The sequence below is a fragment of the Macaca nemestrina genome, chromosome 7 (assembly GCF_043159975.1).
Source record: "Macaca nemestrina isolate mMacNem1 chromosome 7, mMacNem.hap1, whole genome shotgun sequence".
Classification (NCBI taxonomy): Eukaryota; Metazoa; Chordata; class Mammalia; order Primates; family Cercopithecidae; genus Macaca; species Macaca nemestrina.
Genome location: NC_092131.1, coordinates 144,019,465 through 144,035,156, shown reverse-complemented (window position 1 = coordinate 144,035,156; position 15,692 = coordinate 144,019,465). Strand labels below are relative to the sequence as shown.

The following is a 15,692-nucleotide window of genomic DNA, read 5'->3' as shown; positions in this document are numbered from 1 at the left end:
CTTTACAGGAAAGAGGGCGAACTCCTATATGAATGAGTTGAGGTGTTCTTGGGACATTCATATAAGGTCCGTGACCACAGCATGACAGAAGTTGGAAAAGGTGAAGGACAATGTGGCCAAAGAGTTTGGAATTCAAAGGAATGAGGGTTGAGGAAATAGTGAGGACTCAGAAAGGTTGGTCTCTTTCTCTTGTCCCAGAGATGTAGGTAGGAGAGGAGATATAAAAGGATGAACCATTGAAAATAGAGTCACAAAAGAAATTTGGTTACCAGAAGAGAGACAATAAGACAATTTACAGTTGGGGCCAAAAGGAGAAGCAAATGGAGAAGGTGAGAGTAGAAGGATCCTATTATTAATCACATACTTACCCCAGGATTCTAAAGGGAAACTGATGAGAAGTTGCCGATGCATGTTTGCCAAGCCCATCCCCAATTGATGGGAAGAGGAAAAGAGAGCTGGAGTATTTCCAGCTCACTATAAATAAACAACACTTTCCATCTGTACCATAGGCTAAGTAATCTCACCTTATTTATTTATGTATTGAGACATGATCTCGCTTTATTGCTAAGGCTGGAGTACAGTGGCACAATCACACTCACTTCAGCATCAACTTCCCAGGCTCCAGCGATCCTCCCACCTCAGCCTCCCAAGTAGCTGGGACCATAGGTGCATACCACCATGCCTGGCTAATTTTTTAATTTTTGGCAGAGAATGGGGTCTCACCATGTTGCACAGGTTGGTCTGTAACTCCTGAGCTCAAGCAATCCACCTGCCTTGGTCTCCCAAAGTGCTGGGATTACACGCGTGAGCCACCACACCCAGTCCTAATCTCACTTTCTAAAGCCCTCTAAGTTATGCCATTTTCAGTCTTTTATGAGGGAAAATACCTGCAAAATATTTTTCAGGCTTTTAAATATCAAGAGCTGAAATAAAGTTAATATTTTTAGTTAAATACTTTTAAAAATTTCATCCATTGAACATTTTTTTTTCTTTGTGTAGGTCACATGGTGGACCATATTTCAGAATGGCTATCATCAGATGGTGGACAAAGGGCCAGAATGAAGGACACAATGTGTTTTCAGGTAGATAATTGTTTTCTGAGAAAAGATGAAACAGATAAAAAGGAATTATTCATTCATAAGCTCCTTTAGGTGCTACAAGGAATGTATAAGAAGCTTTTTCCCTCAGAATATTGACTCACCCCCAGCAAGAGGATGATTCAAAATAATAAATGATTATAGTATCGGTCAGTAATAACTCTAAGACTTCATAAAGGAAAACATTACGAAGGATAAATTACACGGAAGAAAGTCTTTGATAAAAGGGAGGAAATTACACTGGTGGAGAGAAGTAAGATAACAGAGCATTCTTGGCAGGGCAACAGCATGAACAGGCGCAGAGTTAAGAGTGACAATGCATTCTCATGGGAATGACTTAGAATGTCCCAGCTGGGGAAGGTTGGCGATGAGATTGGAGAGATAAAGTGGGTCTCGTTGGCTGACAGACTTTAATACTTGGTGCAAAGAGTGGATTGATCTGATAGGTAAGAGAAGACACTGTAAATGTAGCAGGAGAATGGCAAGATAAGAGTGACATTAGAGAAATAATTTTCTGGATTGTTAAAAAAAATCAGTTAAGCCAGTGGCTTGCAACGTATTTGGGGCACTGACTGCTGACATAGATTGAATAATGGCCTCCCAAAGATATTCACATTCTAATTCCTGGAACCCATTAATGTTACTGTATGTGGCAAAGGGGACTTTGCAAATGTTAGGGATCTCGAGATGGGGAGACTATCCTGGATTACCTGAGCGGGGCCAATGTAATCACAAAGGTCCTTATCAGAGAGAGGCAGGAGGTCAGAGCGAGTAGGCAATGTAACGATATCAGCAAGGGCTGCACTATTGCAAGGAGAGAACCACAGACCGACAAATGCTGGTGGTATCCGGAAGCTGGGAAGGTCAAAGAAGTGGAAGCCTCCAGAAGGAGTAAAGCCTTCCCAAAGCTTTGATTTTAAACTTCCGTCCTCCAGAACTGTAGGAGAATAAACTTACGTTGTTTTAAGCCATTAAATTTTTAGTGATTGTTACAGTGGTACTAGGAAACAGATGCAAGCCCCTTTAAGAGGCTGATGAAAAGTATTATTTTATACAGGAAATAAATGTATGCACACAAACACACAAGAATTTAAAAAATAATTTCAGGGGTTTTATAGTCACACCAAAACTCATCTGTGGACCTTATAGAGGGTGTTTAGTTCCCTGGAGTTGACAGGTTATTTTAATACTTAACACATGTAATGAAAAGGTTTAGGGCTGTATCAGTAAGACAGGAAAAGATAATGTAAATCTAAGAGGTATTATGGTAGATGGCTAAACTTGCAGTCTAAGGACAGGGCTACATTAAAGGTGACTCCAAGATTTCAAACCTGGGAGACCAAGAGAGTAGGATATGTCAACAAGATATGGAGAAGGTGAGAAGACAGGAAAGTTTGCAGGGAAAAATGTGGGGTACAGCCTGTGATACAGAGGCTACCATTCAAGGTCTTCAGTTCATCTCAGGACCTAGAACGCCCAAGCAGAACACTCATGTGAGGCAAACCAGAGGCTAGAGCTCAGCCTTGAAGAGAAACGTGAGAGAATGAGCAAGAGAGAGGCCAAGAACAGAACTTGGGGTATGGCTACCCCAGCAAGGAATTGAGTAGAGCCAAGGAAGGGACTGGAAATGGATCATCATGGATGCCACAGAAGTGGGTGTGAGGATGGTGCCCCCAATCTGTACCCACTAGTTCTTCTAATCAATATCATAATTGACTGCTACCTGAGGTTCAACCCCAGGATCAGTTCAGTTCCTAGGAAGACTGGTAAGTTGGTCTTCAGCCAGAGGGATGTTAAGATGGAAAAACTTCATTGGCTCAGAACTGGGGCCAAAATAACAATAAACAACAGAAGCAAAATAAATAAACAAAGTGCAGGACAGCATAATGTGATAAGACACAACCAGGGGGGCTGTCCCACTGTCCCAGGAAATTCCAGATACCTGGTCTAACTTGATAATGGACAATGAGGTCTATGTCATTATTTTAGGAGTCTATACAAAGGTACCCCTACAATAGGTAGATAGTTTAAGGAAAGGGTCACTCTAAATTGTATGCAGAAAAAAACAGAACATTCTGGAGAAAAGTATGAGCCCTGGAACTGTTGGGGTGATTGGACCCAACACCAGGTCGTGAGGGTGATGAAGTCCAGTGGAGTTAAAGGAATGAGACAAGACAGTTTGAGAGAGAAAGTGGGACCAGGGGGCCATCGCGAGTGTGGAGGCTGTGAAGGCCCTGAGCCCTAGAAGCCCAGACTATTTATTGGTAATCAAACAAAGAAACAGATGGTGAGAATGTGGGATTGAAAGGGAGTGTTGCATTAAGCACATGATTTACAGCTGTGATGGTTTAGCATATGCTCTGCCACTTGAGATAATGGAGAGTAGGTTCTTTTAACTCAAGATACAATCAATCCTTGGAGAGCAAGGAGCAAGGAGCCAGAAAGTCTAGACACATTCCAGAGCCACAAGCCCTGGATTCTATCCAAGGCACAAGGGGTTTTATGCTCCAGGCTTAGATTATGGTACATCACTCTTTAGCACAGAGCTTGGTGTTCCAAAGGCCACAAAGGATTTTAGACCCTGGACCCTGGACATGTTCTAAGACTCTTTTACTTTGTCAGACACGCAAGCTTGCCCCAACACTCAGCTTTTCCCAACATAGAACCAGGAATACCTCAATTCAAATCAGGACTCCTCCAATTACTGCCCACCCAGGCAAATGTCCTAATGCCTGGAAGTCTAGTTTTCTTATCTTTATAACTGCAATAACAATATCTTGCCTTACAAAGATATTGCTATGATTATGTGTGGTAATATTTGTATTGTAAATTATTTTTAGTTTTCCATATTTATGATTTTTTGATATCTTAAGAAAATCTTGCTAGCTGAGCAGAGACTGCTCCCCCAGGGCTAGCCAATTCTTAAAGATTAACAAATGGCTCACATAGGAGCACGTCTTTGATATACTAACCAATCCAGAGCCATACCTTCTCTATCTGGTCCACACACTCCAAGAGGCAAGATTTCTCTGCCTTAATCATCCCAGGACCAGGTGCCAGGCAACTCACGACCCCCTGTATATCCTAAAGCCCACTGAAATTATCAAAATAACCAATGCTGAACTGTACCCCCTGTCCTGCCTTTCCCTTTCTTTGGAAATCTTCATTTAGGGCTGTAGTGGCTCACCCCTGTAATCCCAACACTGGGAGGCCAAGGTGGGAGGATCACTTGAGCTGAGGAGTTCAAGAGCAGCCTGGACAATGTGGTGAGACCTTGCCTCCATAAGGTCTCTACAAACAATTAAAAATTGGCAGGGTGTGGTGGCACATCACTATAATCCCAGCTATGAGGGAGGCTGAGGTGATAGGATTGCTTGAGCCCAGGAGTTGGACACTGCAGTGAGCTTTAATCACGCCACTGCACTCCAGCCTGGGTGACAGAGCAGGACCTCATCTCAAAAAAAAAAAAAAGACCTAAACCCTCTCCTTGCTACTGACATCTGCCTCCCAACCACCCTAGTGTCCTTCCCTTGTATGTAGCACTTTGTGGGGTAGCATGGCCTGCCATGCCTCTTGTCTCTAGGATCTGTGAGTATAATAAACTTTGTTTTTTTTCCCTGAGCCTCTGCTGTATCTCCTTTTGTGACTACACCTGATTGACCATCACATAAAAGATTACAAAACAATTTTCATAAAGCAATTTGCATGGTACTTGACACATAAAAAAATGCTCAGTAAGGGGTGGCTGTTGTCATTTGATAAGACAGCTGCTAGGCGGTATGTCCTGGAGATGTTACACAATACGATTGTGCTCCTCCACAATCACATTCTATCTAATCTCTTCTAATCTAATCTTATTTAATCTATTTCCACATCAGATCAAGGGGGTGTTACTCTGAAACTATAACCCACTCCATAGGATTGTGAAATGTCTGAGGTCATGGTGCTGTCATAAAGAAAAGGGGCTGCTTGGAATCTAGAAAAAGTATAGAAAAAGAAGAGTAACAAGTATTGTGTCCTTCCTGTTTGTCATACGGACTGTGTTACATGAAATAATTCATTTACTCCTCAGAGGAGTCCCATGAGGTATGAACTATTATTATCTTCATATATTCTATAAGGAAACTGGGTGTAAAGCAGTTAATAGCTTGCTTAAGGTTCATAGCTATTAAGTAGTGAAAGAGAAATATTAATAGAAACCCAAGCCCTCTAACTTGGGGGTTTTCTAACTCAACCCTATACTCTTCTCTCTCTCATGAGTAAAGAAATGGTCTCCAGCACCACTCAGGTGATGGAGTCATGACCAACAAACACAACGTTCTGGTTCCTTCCATAGATAGATCCCCACAGTAGAAATAGGTACATCAATCAGGTTACTGTCTGAATCTTTTCTGGAACAGAGTGATAGGAGTGAGGATGCTAGGGTTTCTGACACAGAAAGATTCTGGTTGCTGGGCTAGATGTCAGAATGGATAGGGACAAGTTCCAAGAGTTATCTGAAGGACAGTAGCCAGGAGTAAAAGTTGGGTTGAGAGCCAGGAACCATCTAAAGAAATATCAATCCCAAAGCAGATGGACTGAAAGGTGAAAACCTGGCTGAGGAAAAGGGAGTATGAAATAGAGCCACCAAACGGAATCATCAAGTTCAGGAGGATCTGGAACCTGGAGAGAGAATCCCTGAGAGTGGAATGGGAAGCAAGTTCTTTCTTGAAGGGAACCTGTCTGTGGGTAGAAGGAGCAGTTCAGTAATAACAGTGAGTTGTTAAGGCAGCCATTCCCTCCATTCTAATCCATGTTTTCCAAGATTCCAAGAGTAATTTGGCTCCTCTGATAGACTTTACTACTAAGGAAGCATGTGCTGATCAGCCAACAGGGTAATCATGGTTGTTCTGCACAATGTGAGTTAATAAATGGTCATCTTGTTTGTTAGTCAGTATCTGGTGAATATTGTATCACGACTCAGTTCTCCAGGGCTCAGTCACATTTGGGCAATACAATAAAATAGAGCTTCCAGATCTGGGAAGCTGAAGAAATCCTGGGTCTCAGTTGGTTCCACTCAAAGGACAATCCTATCCCCTTTTGTAAGAGAGTTAATCAGTTTTACCTTAACATCTTTTTAGAGGCAAGAAGTTCCGTAAATTCTATGTACTAAGAGCTCATTTAATTCAACTGCATGCAAATTAAATGACAATATTATATTTTACAAGCAGTAGTGGCACCAAGAGGTGGCTTGTAGGACTTTAGGAATCTCGGAGGAGTGTAACTGATATTTTTCAAATCTTATGTAAAGTATCTTTACAAAACAGTTCTATGGGTCCATATCAAGCACTCAACACAACTCCAAGGCAAGTCCCCCAGCTCTTCTTCCAACCAGACTTTTGACCCTGAGGCCCCACTGTTCATGAGTAAAATCAATAGCAGAACAAGGAGGGACAGCACATTCTAGAGGAAAGAAGAGAGGACTAGAAATTAGGGGCCGGGTGCAGTGGCTCAGGTCTGTAATCCCAGCACTTTGGGAGGCCAAGGCGGGTGGATCACAAAGTCAGGAATTCACAACCAGCCTGGCCAACAAGATGAAATCCTGTCTCTACTAAAAATACAAAAATTAGCTGGGCAGTGGTGGCATACGCTTGTAATCCTAGCTACTCAGGAGGCTGAGGCAGGAGAATTGCTTGAACTTGGGAGGTGGAGGTTGCAGTGAGCTGAGATTGTGCCACTGCACTCCAGCCTGGGCGACAGAGCAAGATTCTGTCTCAAAAACAAAAACAAAAGAATAAAAGCAATTAGAATCCTTGATTCTAGCATTCTAGTCTTGGTCCCCTGTGAGCTGACTCCAGGGAAGTCACTGAGCCTCTCTTGCCTTATTGATGATAAAGGAGTTGGGTTGTGTGTACGTTACCACTTTTTCCAATTCTAAAATTCTGATCTTGTGAATCTCTGTGCAAGAAAGTAGATAATGTTACATTAACTTCTTTGCAAATGCATTTGCTAAACAAAGGGATGAGTACTTATTAACCAGCGAGTCCTCATCTCTGTTCTGATTTCACCCTGGGATATTTGATAAAATAGAAGTTCTATACATTTACCAAATTTACCAACACTATAAGTGTTTTCTTAATTGGACTGAAATCATCTTGAGAGCCAGGGCTGCTTTTCATTTATCTTCCTGTATTCATGGCTAGCACAGTGCTAAGCATCCATACATCCAAAAAATGTTTGCTGAACTGAACTGAGTCAATATGAATTTTTTAAAATATCATAATATAGACAATATAGGAAATCCATTCTGTCAATTTGTTTTAAGATAGTGGATTAAATCACTTTCAAGATGTCACTTTACCTCTTTCATTTACCAAACATAATAAATATTTTTACATTATAGATAAAATGCTCATTTGAAAGGTATTACTGACTTCCATTTAGTTTCAAATAGATTGCAATGTTTTTCTTCATGTCCTTTAGTAGCATACCAAATTTCAACAGTCTCTTTGATATCATGGATCAAACAAAAACAAACAAAACCAAAAGTGACCTTGCTTCATTTAGTCAACTCACTTTCCCTTAAATGAATTCTCTCTGAACAAATGTTTGGGTAAACAAATGGTCTTCATCTTTGTACCCAAAAGATCAATGAACTCAGATCATAGAGGACATGAAAGTCACAGAGTCAAGGAGCCCCTTGGCAAGCACACATCAGTCATGACTATGTTCAATTCAGATCACTCAGTCAAAATGGAGCTGACTTAAATTTTTTTCCTACTGCTTATACAATTATTGATTAGCTACTTTTATCATTTTAACTGTTGAAACCACTCAGGTTTGTACGAATTTGATCAATTATTCTGAGATTCATCTACAAAAGATCTACCTGAGTAAAAATGGTCAAAATCTCCAAAGTCTTTGCATTAAGCCAGAGGTATTTCAAGGTGTTTTTGAGAGTGTATTTCCATCAAGAAATATGGCATTTAAAAACACACCTTTCATTCACTACCAAGAACAAAGGTTTTGGTACCAATGGCATATTCTGCAGTGACTTCTTAGATAATGGTCTATTTGAAATGACATAATTTTGTTTTTCATTTTCTACAGGTCATTGTAGTATATTTTCAACAGCTTCCCAATTAATTTTTAAATTGTAATAATAATATTAATAATATAAGCCTTGCTGGTTTTGGGAGACAAGGGAAGCTTTCCTTGCCCATGTGCTTCAGTGTCTCCTGGAAGTCTATGGAGAGCCACAGGATATTGGCACCAGGAAAGACATGGCATCTTTCCTGAGGATGAAGTAAAGGTCACCTGAGATCAGTGGCCATTGCTGTTTCTCTCCATTGTGTTACAAATACAACAGCAGGAGAAGAGGGTTTTATTGAAAAGAGCCATAACAATTGATTTTTGTGTCCTCTTTGCTCAATGGAACAGTTGGAATGGAAATTTGTTGAGTTGCTTCTGGAAGGAGAGATTTATGATCTAGCACCTTCATAGACATGAATGGCAATATAACCAACTGAAAGAGTGATAGTTGCTAGGACCAGAAGGAATTCCCAGATTCTCAGAACTATACAAAGAGTACACGGGACTAATATTTGGCAAGCAGTAGGCATTGAGGCTTTCCACTACCAAAGCTCGAAAAGCGAGCAATGTACTCCTATCCTGATTGCTCAGAAATTTAGGGGAACTTCAATGCCTTTCTCAGGATATTGTGTTCAGCACCTCTGCTAGTTGGGGAATGGAAGTGGAAAAATGCAGTGACTTACAGAGAATGGAAGTCCTAGATGTTTTAGTCCGTTGTTAATGTGTGGGAAATGTGATTCCTCAACCCAACTCCCAGGTAACCTGGTAAATAATTTAGGCTCCTGAAATACTAACATTGCAATTGTAATACTAGGCACCTTATGCACAGTTGCTAATGCCCTGTCATCAAGGCACAGGCTTTTGTGTTTTTGCATTTCTGAAGATGAGTTTTGACTGGATCACTCCCAGCCTGTGTGATCAGCTGTGTGACTGGGAGACGCACATGGCTGGGCCTGTGGAGTCCATTTAGGCCAAGTGACAAAGACCAAGCTCTTGGCCTCAGCTTTACCCTCACAGAGAGCTGCAATTCTACCTAAGGTACCTTTCCCCAGTTCTAGTGTATTCATTCTATGTAAATAGCACAATCATAAAGAAATTAGAGAAAGTTGAACAACATTTTTTTAAAAATCATAACAAACAAAAAGTTATGATCAAAATGTCCTTTCAGTTTTGGCAATGGGATTTCCCCATTGTGTTGAGCAATGGCAGAAGGTGCGATGGAACGGGATTCCAGAGGTGTAGATTTGAATCCTCGCTCTCCACTAACTGCATGATTTTCGACAGGTCAGTCCTCTTTCTTGAGCTTCAGTTTCCTCAACTGTATAGCGAGGGTTTGCTTCACTATTTCTCATGTGTTTATTAAAGATTACACACCAGGCCAGGTGTGGGGGCTCATGCCTGTAATCCCAGCACTCTGGGAGGCTGAGGCAGGGGGGTCACTTGAGGTCAGTTTGAGACCAGCCTAGCCAACATGGGGAAACCCCATTTGTACTAAAAATACAAAAATTAGCTGGGTGTGATGGCACACACCTGTAATCCCAGCTACTCAGGAGGCTGAAGCACGAGAATATTTTGAACCTGGGAGACGGAGGTTGCAGTGAGCCTAGATCATGCCACTGCACTCCAGCCTGGGTAACAGAGTGAGATTCTGCCAAAAAAAAAAAAAAAAAAAAAAAAAAGATTAGGCACTGGGTATCTAATAGTCTAACAGTCAACATTGTTTTTAGGCACTCACACTGTAGTAGGAGAGACAGGCAAGAAACAAGAAATTCATATACATGTATACATATAATATGCAATATATCTATTCTTTTTACTTTATAGGATTGTTTTGAGATACAAATAAAATAGTTGGTGCAAATGTTTGATAAACCGTGAAGAGCTATTTATTTTAATGAAAGGCCCAGCATTCTGTCCATACTTGGTTCTCCATATTTATTAAATTGTACTTCTGTGATTATCATTTTTTTGTGAAAATATTTTGTGTGTTTGGTAAAAACAACCTTCTAGGTTTTCTTAGTTCATGAAAATAGAATACACTGAAATGAGGTGATCTTTCTAAAGCAGAAGATTTGACATGACCACCTAGATGTGGCTCTGTATTCTCTTACCCTTTCCCAAAGCCTTATCCATCTCTCATCAGCCTCTAAGACACACACTTCCTTTCCTTGCTCCTGCAACCCCTGACCAGAGGATCACAGATCCGTGGGTCTCAGGACACAGAAGGAAGGAAAAGACTATGTCTGCTATGCAAGCTACTGGTAAATTTTGTTTCTTTGTATTACACGTTACCTGTACTAAGCCCTTTCGACCATACCAAAAAAGTATAAAACATAGTTCGTATTTCTGAAGAGTTTATAATCTATTTGGAGACAGAAAACATATGCATACATACATATGTACAAATATACAAGAAGAGAGAAGAAACTGATGTGATTAAGGGCTATGTGAGTAATTCATACAGTGAGTGGTATACGTATTTGATTGTGGGAGATTTCCCTGTTCAATGGAATTGTGAGGGAAGGACTCATAAATGAATTAGTAAGTCTAATTCTTCAAAAGGTGAGGTGAGTACAATTTGGATGGAAGCGAGGCAGAATAAGAGCCTTCCAGATGAGAGGACACAGCACAAGCAAAGACTTGTAGGCAGAAATAAATAAGGAGTGCTGTGGAAGAATCTATATGCACCCTTCAGATAAAATGAAGTATTTCATGCTAGGAATATTGAGACACATATTTGCACAACTGTGGAGGAGTCAGATTTATGATAGAACTTAAATATCAGTCTAGAAAGTTTGGACATTACCTATTACATAGAGGGGAATCACTGAGTTTTAAAAAAGGGAACATTGACCGGGTGCAGTGGCTCACACCTGTAATCCCAGCAGTTTGGGAGGCCGAGACATGCAGATCACCTGAGGTCAGGAGTTCAGGACCAGCCTGACCAACATGGTGAAACCTCTTCCCCACTAAAAATACAAAAATTAGCCAGGAGTGGTGGTACACACCTGTAATCCCAACTACTTGGGAAGCTGAGGCAGGAGAATCGCTTGAGTCCAGGAGACAGAGGTTGCTGAGCCAAGATTGCACCATTGCACTCCAGCCTGGGCAACAAGAGCAAAACTCCACCTGTAAATAAATAAATAAATAAATGGAAATATTCTAACTAAATTATGTTTTTAAAAGATTTCTCCCCCAAACAAGGTGACACAAGGTGAATCATGAGCAGGAAGTTTATTTATTCTGCTATGTTTTCAATGTTGTTTTATTTTTTTCTCTTTATTAATAAAATAAATATAAGACATAATAATTTATCGTACAATTAACACCTGTGAACCCACCTTTCAGTTTATGGCAACCAACAGTTCTTCTGCAACATGTTTTTTGTTCAATGTTATATTTCTGGGATTCACTTATGCTGTCATGTGTAATTGTAAGCCATTAACTGCTTTATGGCATTTCATTATAAAAATGTACTGTTTATCCATTTAACCACTGATTCACATATTTTTTTCTAGTTATTTTGTTACTAGAACTAGTGTTGTCATGAATCATTTTATATATTTCTTTAGGTATATGTATGCAATAATTTTTCTAGGGTGGATTCCTAAGTGTGAAATTGCTGGATCATTATATACACACACCTGAAAATTTATTAGGTAATACCAAATTGGCAAATTGGGTTTAGTTTCATTCAAAAGATATTTTACCAATTTACACTGTCACCAGAAATCTGTTGGTGTTGTAGTAGTTCTGCATCTTTGCTGATCATTGATCCTGAAATTTCTTTTTTTTTTTTTTGGCTTTTGCCAATCCAGTTGGTATAAAATGTAATCTCATTGGGGATTTAATTTGCATTTGTTTAATTACTAGTGAAGCAGAGAATATTTTTCACGTTTATTGGCTATTTGAGGTTCCTCTTTGTGAAGCACCTCTTCAGGTTTTTTTCCCGTCTTCCCATTGGGTTGCCTACTTTTCCTTTATGTGTATATTAGATATTGGCCTTTGTCTGCTATGTATGATGCAAATATCCTCTTTTTTTCCTTTTTGTTGTCTTTTGATAAAAAGGCATTGTTTCATTTTAATACAGTCAAATATAACATTTTCTTCTATGGTTTGTGCATTTTGTGTCTTATTTCAGATCTATCTTATGCTAACAACAGATGGCAGGCCTACAGTATTTTGACTTTTTTCTACAGTTTATGAAGGAAGGAGAAATGAGTAATGATATGTGTATTAGGATGATGGTTGAAAACAGTCTAAGAGAAGGAGAGTCTGACAATAGGGAGCCCAGTCACTATTGATTTTAACCATTCAAACAGAAAACACTAAAAAAGTTTCTAGAAATAAATTATTAAAATTTCTAAATATATGTAATTTAGCTTTGATTAAAATTGAGACCAAATTTCCCAAACTTCACTAGCAGAAATTTGCCATAAGTAATTTTGAGAATATCAAATGCTGGAGTAGCAGGTCACCTTTGTTCATCTAGCTAATGGGGAAGACTACCGATAGCTACAAAAATTTAAATTATATCTATTCTTATTCTAAATCTTGTCATCAGAAGGTTGGCTTTCTTTGTTTACTAAAAAGGACAAAAACTTTCCTACAATATTGAGAGGTTTCTTTTAAGTTTCAAGGATGTTGATTTATAACATTTAGAATATGAATGGTTGTTAAATAAAAAGCATGTATTAAAATTTTTGTTGAAAATTTTATTTATGTACTAACTCTGTAAATTATAATGGCAATACAAAGTTATTATTTATTAACATATGCTGATTAACCTGCTTATCATTTCTTCACTCATCTAGTTCCATTTAAACAAAGCAAAAATTAGCTGAGCATGGTGGCAGGCGCCTGTAATCCCAGCTACTTGGGAGACTGAGACAGGAGAATCTCTTGAATCCGGGAGGTGAGGTTGCAGTGAGCAGAGATCGTGCCATTGCATTCCAGCCTGGGAGACACAGTGAGACTCCATCTCAAAAATAAATAAATAAATAAAAATAAACGAAATAGATTATGTAGAGATTCACTCAAAGTCAGGAACATAGCTAAATACATATCAGCCTCTTGTAAAATGATATTTTGCTAGTAAACTAAATAGGTGATTCTAAAAGATTGACTATAAAATATAATGTAGATCTAATTTTTATTCCACAGATTTAAAATTGAGGGATGGACAAAGATACAGCAAACAAACACAAAAGTAGGAGTGACAATATTAACAGCACGCAAAGTATAGTATACAACAAAAAAGCATTTAGTAACTCAAAAATAACAATTTACTTTGATAAAAGATGTAGCTCATAAGGAAGTTGTCGTGAAAATGCCTGCATACCTGTGAAAATGCCTACATAAATAACTTAGGGTTCAATTACAGAAGCAGGATCTCACATATATGTCTTATATATATATATGTATACAAATACATATATATGTGTGTGTATATGTATAAAGGAGTCTGTTACAGTGATTGACCTTACACAATTGTGAGAGATGGTTTAGCAGTCTCTTACAAGGCTATTGCTTTTATGTCTGATGCTGATGCTTGATGTCTACAGGGCGGGCAGTCAAGAGAAGGTGGATGTAATTTGAAGGGGAACAAGAAGAATCCGGAACCTACCAACACAGTCTGGAGTCCATGAGGACACACTTGTTGTAGGACTTTCTCCTTAGCTCAGCTAAAAACGGGGTCCTTGTCACATGGCCAGGAGAGATTAGGCTCACAGACACTTTGAAGGGTGAGGAAAAAAAAATGGAATTTACTGGGCAAAAGGGAAAAAACTCAGCAAAGGGAAAGAGGTTCCTGTTAACAAGCCTCCATATCACAGATTGAATCCTCAGGTTACCACCCTGGAACGGGAGAGGCCAGGATCCTCCTCCCTGCAAACGGCACAAACTTCCCGAGGTTCCACCTCAGTGTAAACTCCTCCCAGTGTGCAGGCCAGTCAGAGGTTCTCCAGGGACCTCTTTATACTTGGCTGTCTCAGATTGACACCTGTCAAAACCTGTGTCAGTTCCTGTTGCCTCTGACTTTGATGGTATGCATGTCCTACAGAAACTGGAACACTTCATGTTGATGTTGAACATGTACACATCTAGTGTAGAAGCCAGAGAAACTGAAGGAGGACCCAGGGGAAGGTGGAGAAGGCCTGGGTGTGCCCGCTGTGTGCCTGCTGCCTTACACCACAAAGGTGAGCAAGCAGATAGGTGATGGCATGTGTGAGCTACAACAGGGCTGCTGTTCAAACCTGTCCTTCATGTCTTGCAAAAGAATCTCTCTTGTGGTCCACCCTAACCAGAAATATACAGAAAAGGGAATTCAGGGAATATCATATATTAATTAATTTTAAATAAAACAAAACTATTTTTGACAAATAAAATCAAGACATGGTTCTTCAAAAATAACAATAAAAATGATACACTTCTGGCAATCGAGACCAAGGAGAAAAAAGAGAAAAGCACAAATAGATTACATTTGAAATGAAAAAGGATGCTTTACATTATACACTACATCTATTTTATTAATTCTGAGATTCTAGATTGAGTAGAACAAATTCTAGAAAACCACAAATGACTAAAATGTACCTAAGACCTATAGATGACAGTAATGATAGTAGATATTAAAATATTCTCAAAGATCTACTTGCCAAAGAGGATGTTGACTCATATTTGCATGTACATAGAACCCATTAACTTTTAAGGAACAGATAATTATTGGGTTATTTAAACTGTGCCATAGGGTAGAGAAATATGGAAATATATGCAGTTCATTTGTTCATGGCTAGTGTGTCTGATATCAAAGTCTGATAAGTAAAACACAAACTACCCTTTTATAGTTTTGCTTATGAATATCCAAGCAAAAAAAATCAAAAATAAGTATTAGAAAACTAAATCTAGCAGTGTATGTATTTCACAACCAAGCAGGAGACTTTTCAGGAATGCAAGCCCGTTTCAACAGTAGATCATTTAAAATGTAACTAACTAATGACATAAAGAAAAATGAAAGTTTTTAAAATGAAAACTTCTCATTAAATATTCAAGACATTTGATAAAAATTCAATATTCATTACTGTTTTAAAAAATCTCAGTAATTAACAAAAAAACTAAGCATGATAATAGGAAATACGAAACTTACTGAATGACACAGAGAGGCACTGTCTTTAAATTTAGGAACAATAGAAAAATGCTAATTTTCATTATTATGATTAAATATTTTTGTAATGGCTTCAGCCAATGTAATAAAACAAGAAAAAGAAATAAATAGAAGTATTAAAAGAGAAGAGGTAAAATGAGTTGTTATAGTTCGTATTATATTCTACCTTCAAAAATCTAAGCTAATAACCAGTTAGGGCTTTTAATGTTGAAATTAACAGAGATCACATTCAAATTGGCTTTGAAAATATTAACTATTATTGGCTCATATAATAATTGCAAGTCCCGGGGTAGAGTAGGCCTCAAGTTTGGTAGATCCAGAAGTAATATCACAGTGATGCAAGAATGTCCTGTTTTCATGCCCTG

At 38.9% G+C, this 15,692-nt stretch overlaps 1 protein-coding gene and 1 long non-coding RNA gene across 3 annotated transcripts in view; one reads left to right on the top strand and one right to left on the bottom strand.

Moving 5' to 3' along the window:
- LOC105489624 (aquaporin 9) overlaps nucleotides 1-15,692 on the top strand; it is an 87,890-nt gene that overhangs the window by 16,985 nt on the left and 55,213 nt on the right. Inside the window, exon 2 of the mRNA XM_071066786.1 lies at nucleotides 1,000-1,082. Coding sequence (XP_070922887.1) covers nucleotides 1,005-1,082 — 78 coding nt within the window. The 5' untranslated portion in view covers nucleotides 1,000-1,004. The remainder of the gene's footprint in view (nucleotides 1-999; nucleotides 1,083-15,692) is intronic.
- Nucleotides 1-15,692, bottom strand: part of LOC105489617 (uncharacterized) — a 57,542-nt gene that overhangs the window by 6,707 nt on the left and 35,143 nt on the right. The window contains exon 4 of one of the 2 annotated variants that reach the window (XR_011606036.1): nucleotides 10,285-11,297. The exons of the other annotated variant lie outside the window; for it this stretch is intronic. This is a non-coding gene — a long non-coding RNA (uncharacterized lncRNA). Of the gene's footprint in view, nucleotides 1-10,284; nucleotides 11,298-15,692 lie in introns of those variants that run through there. 2 annotated transcript variants of the gene reach the window in all.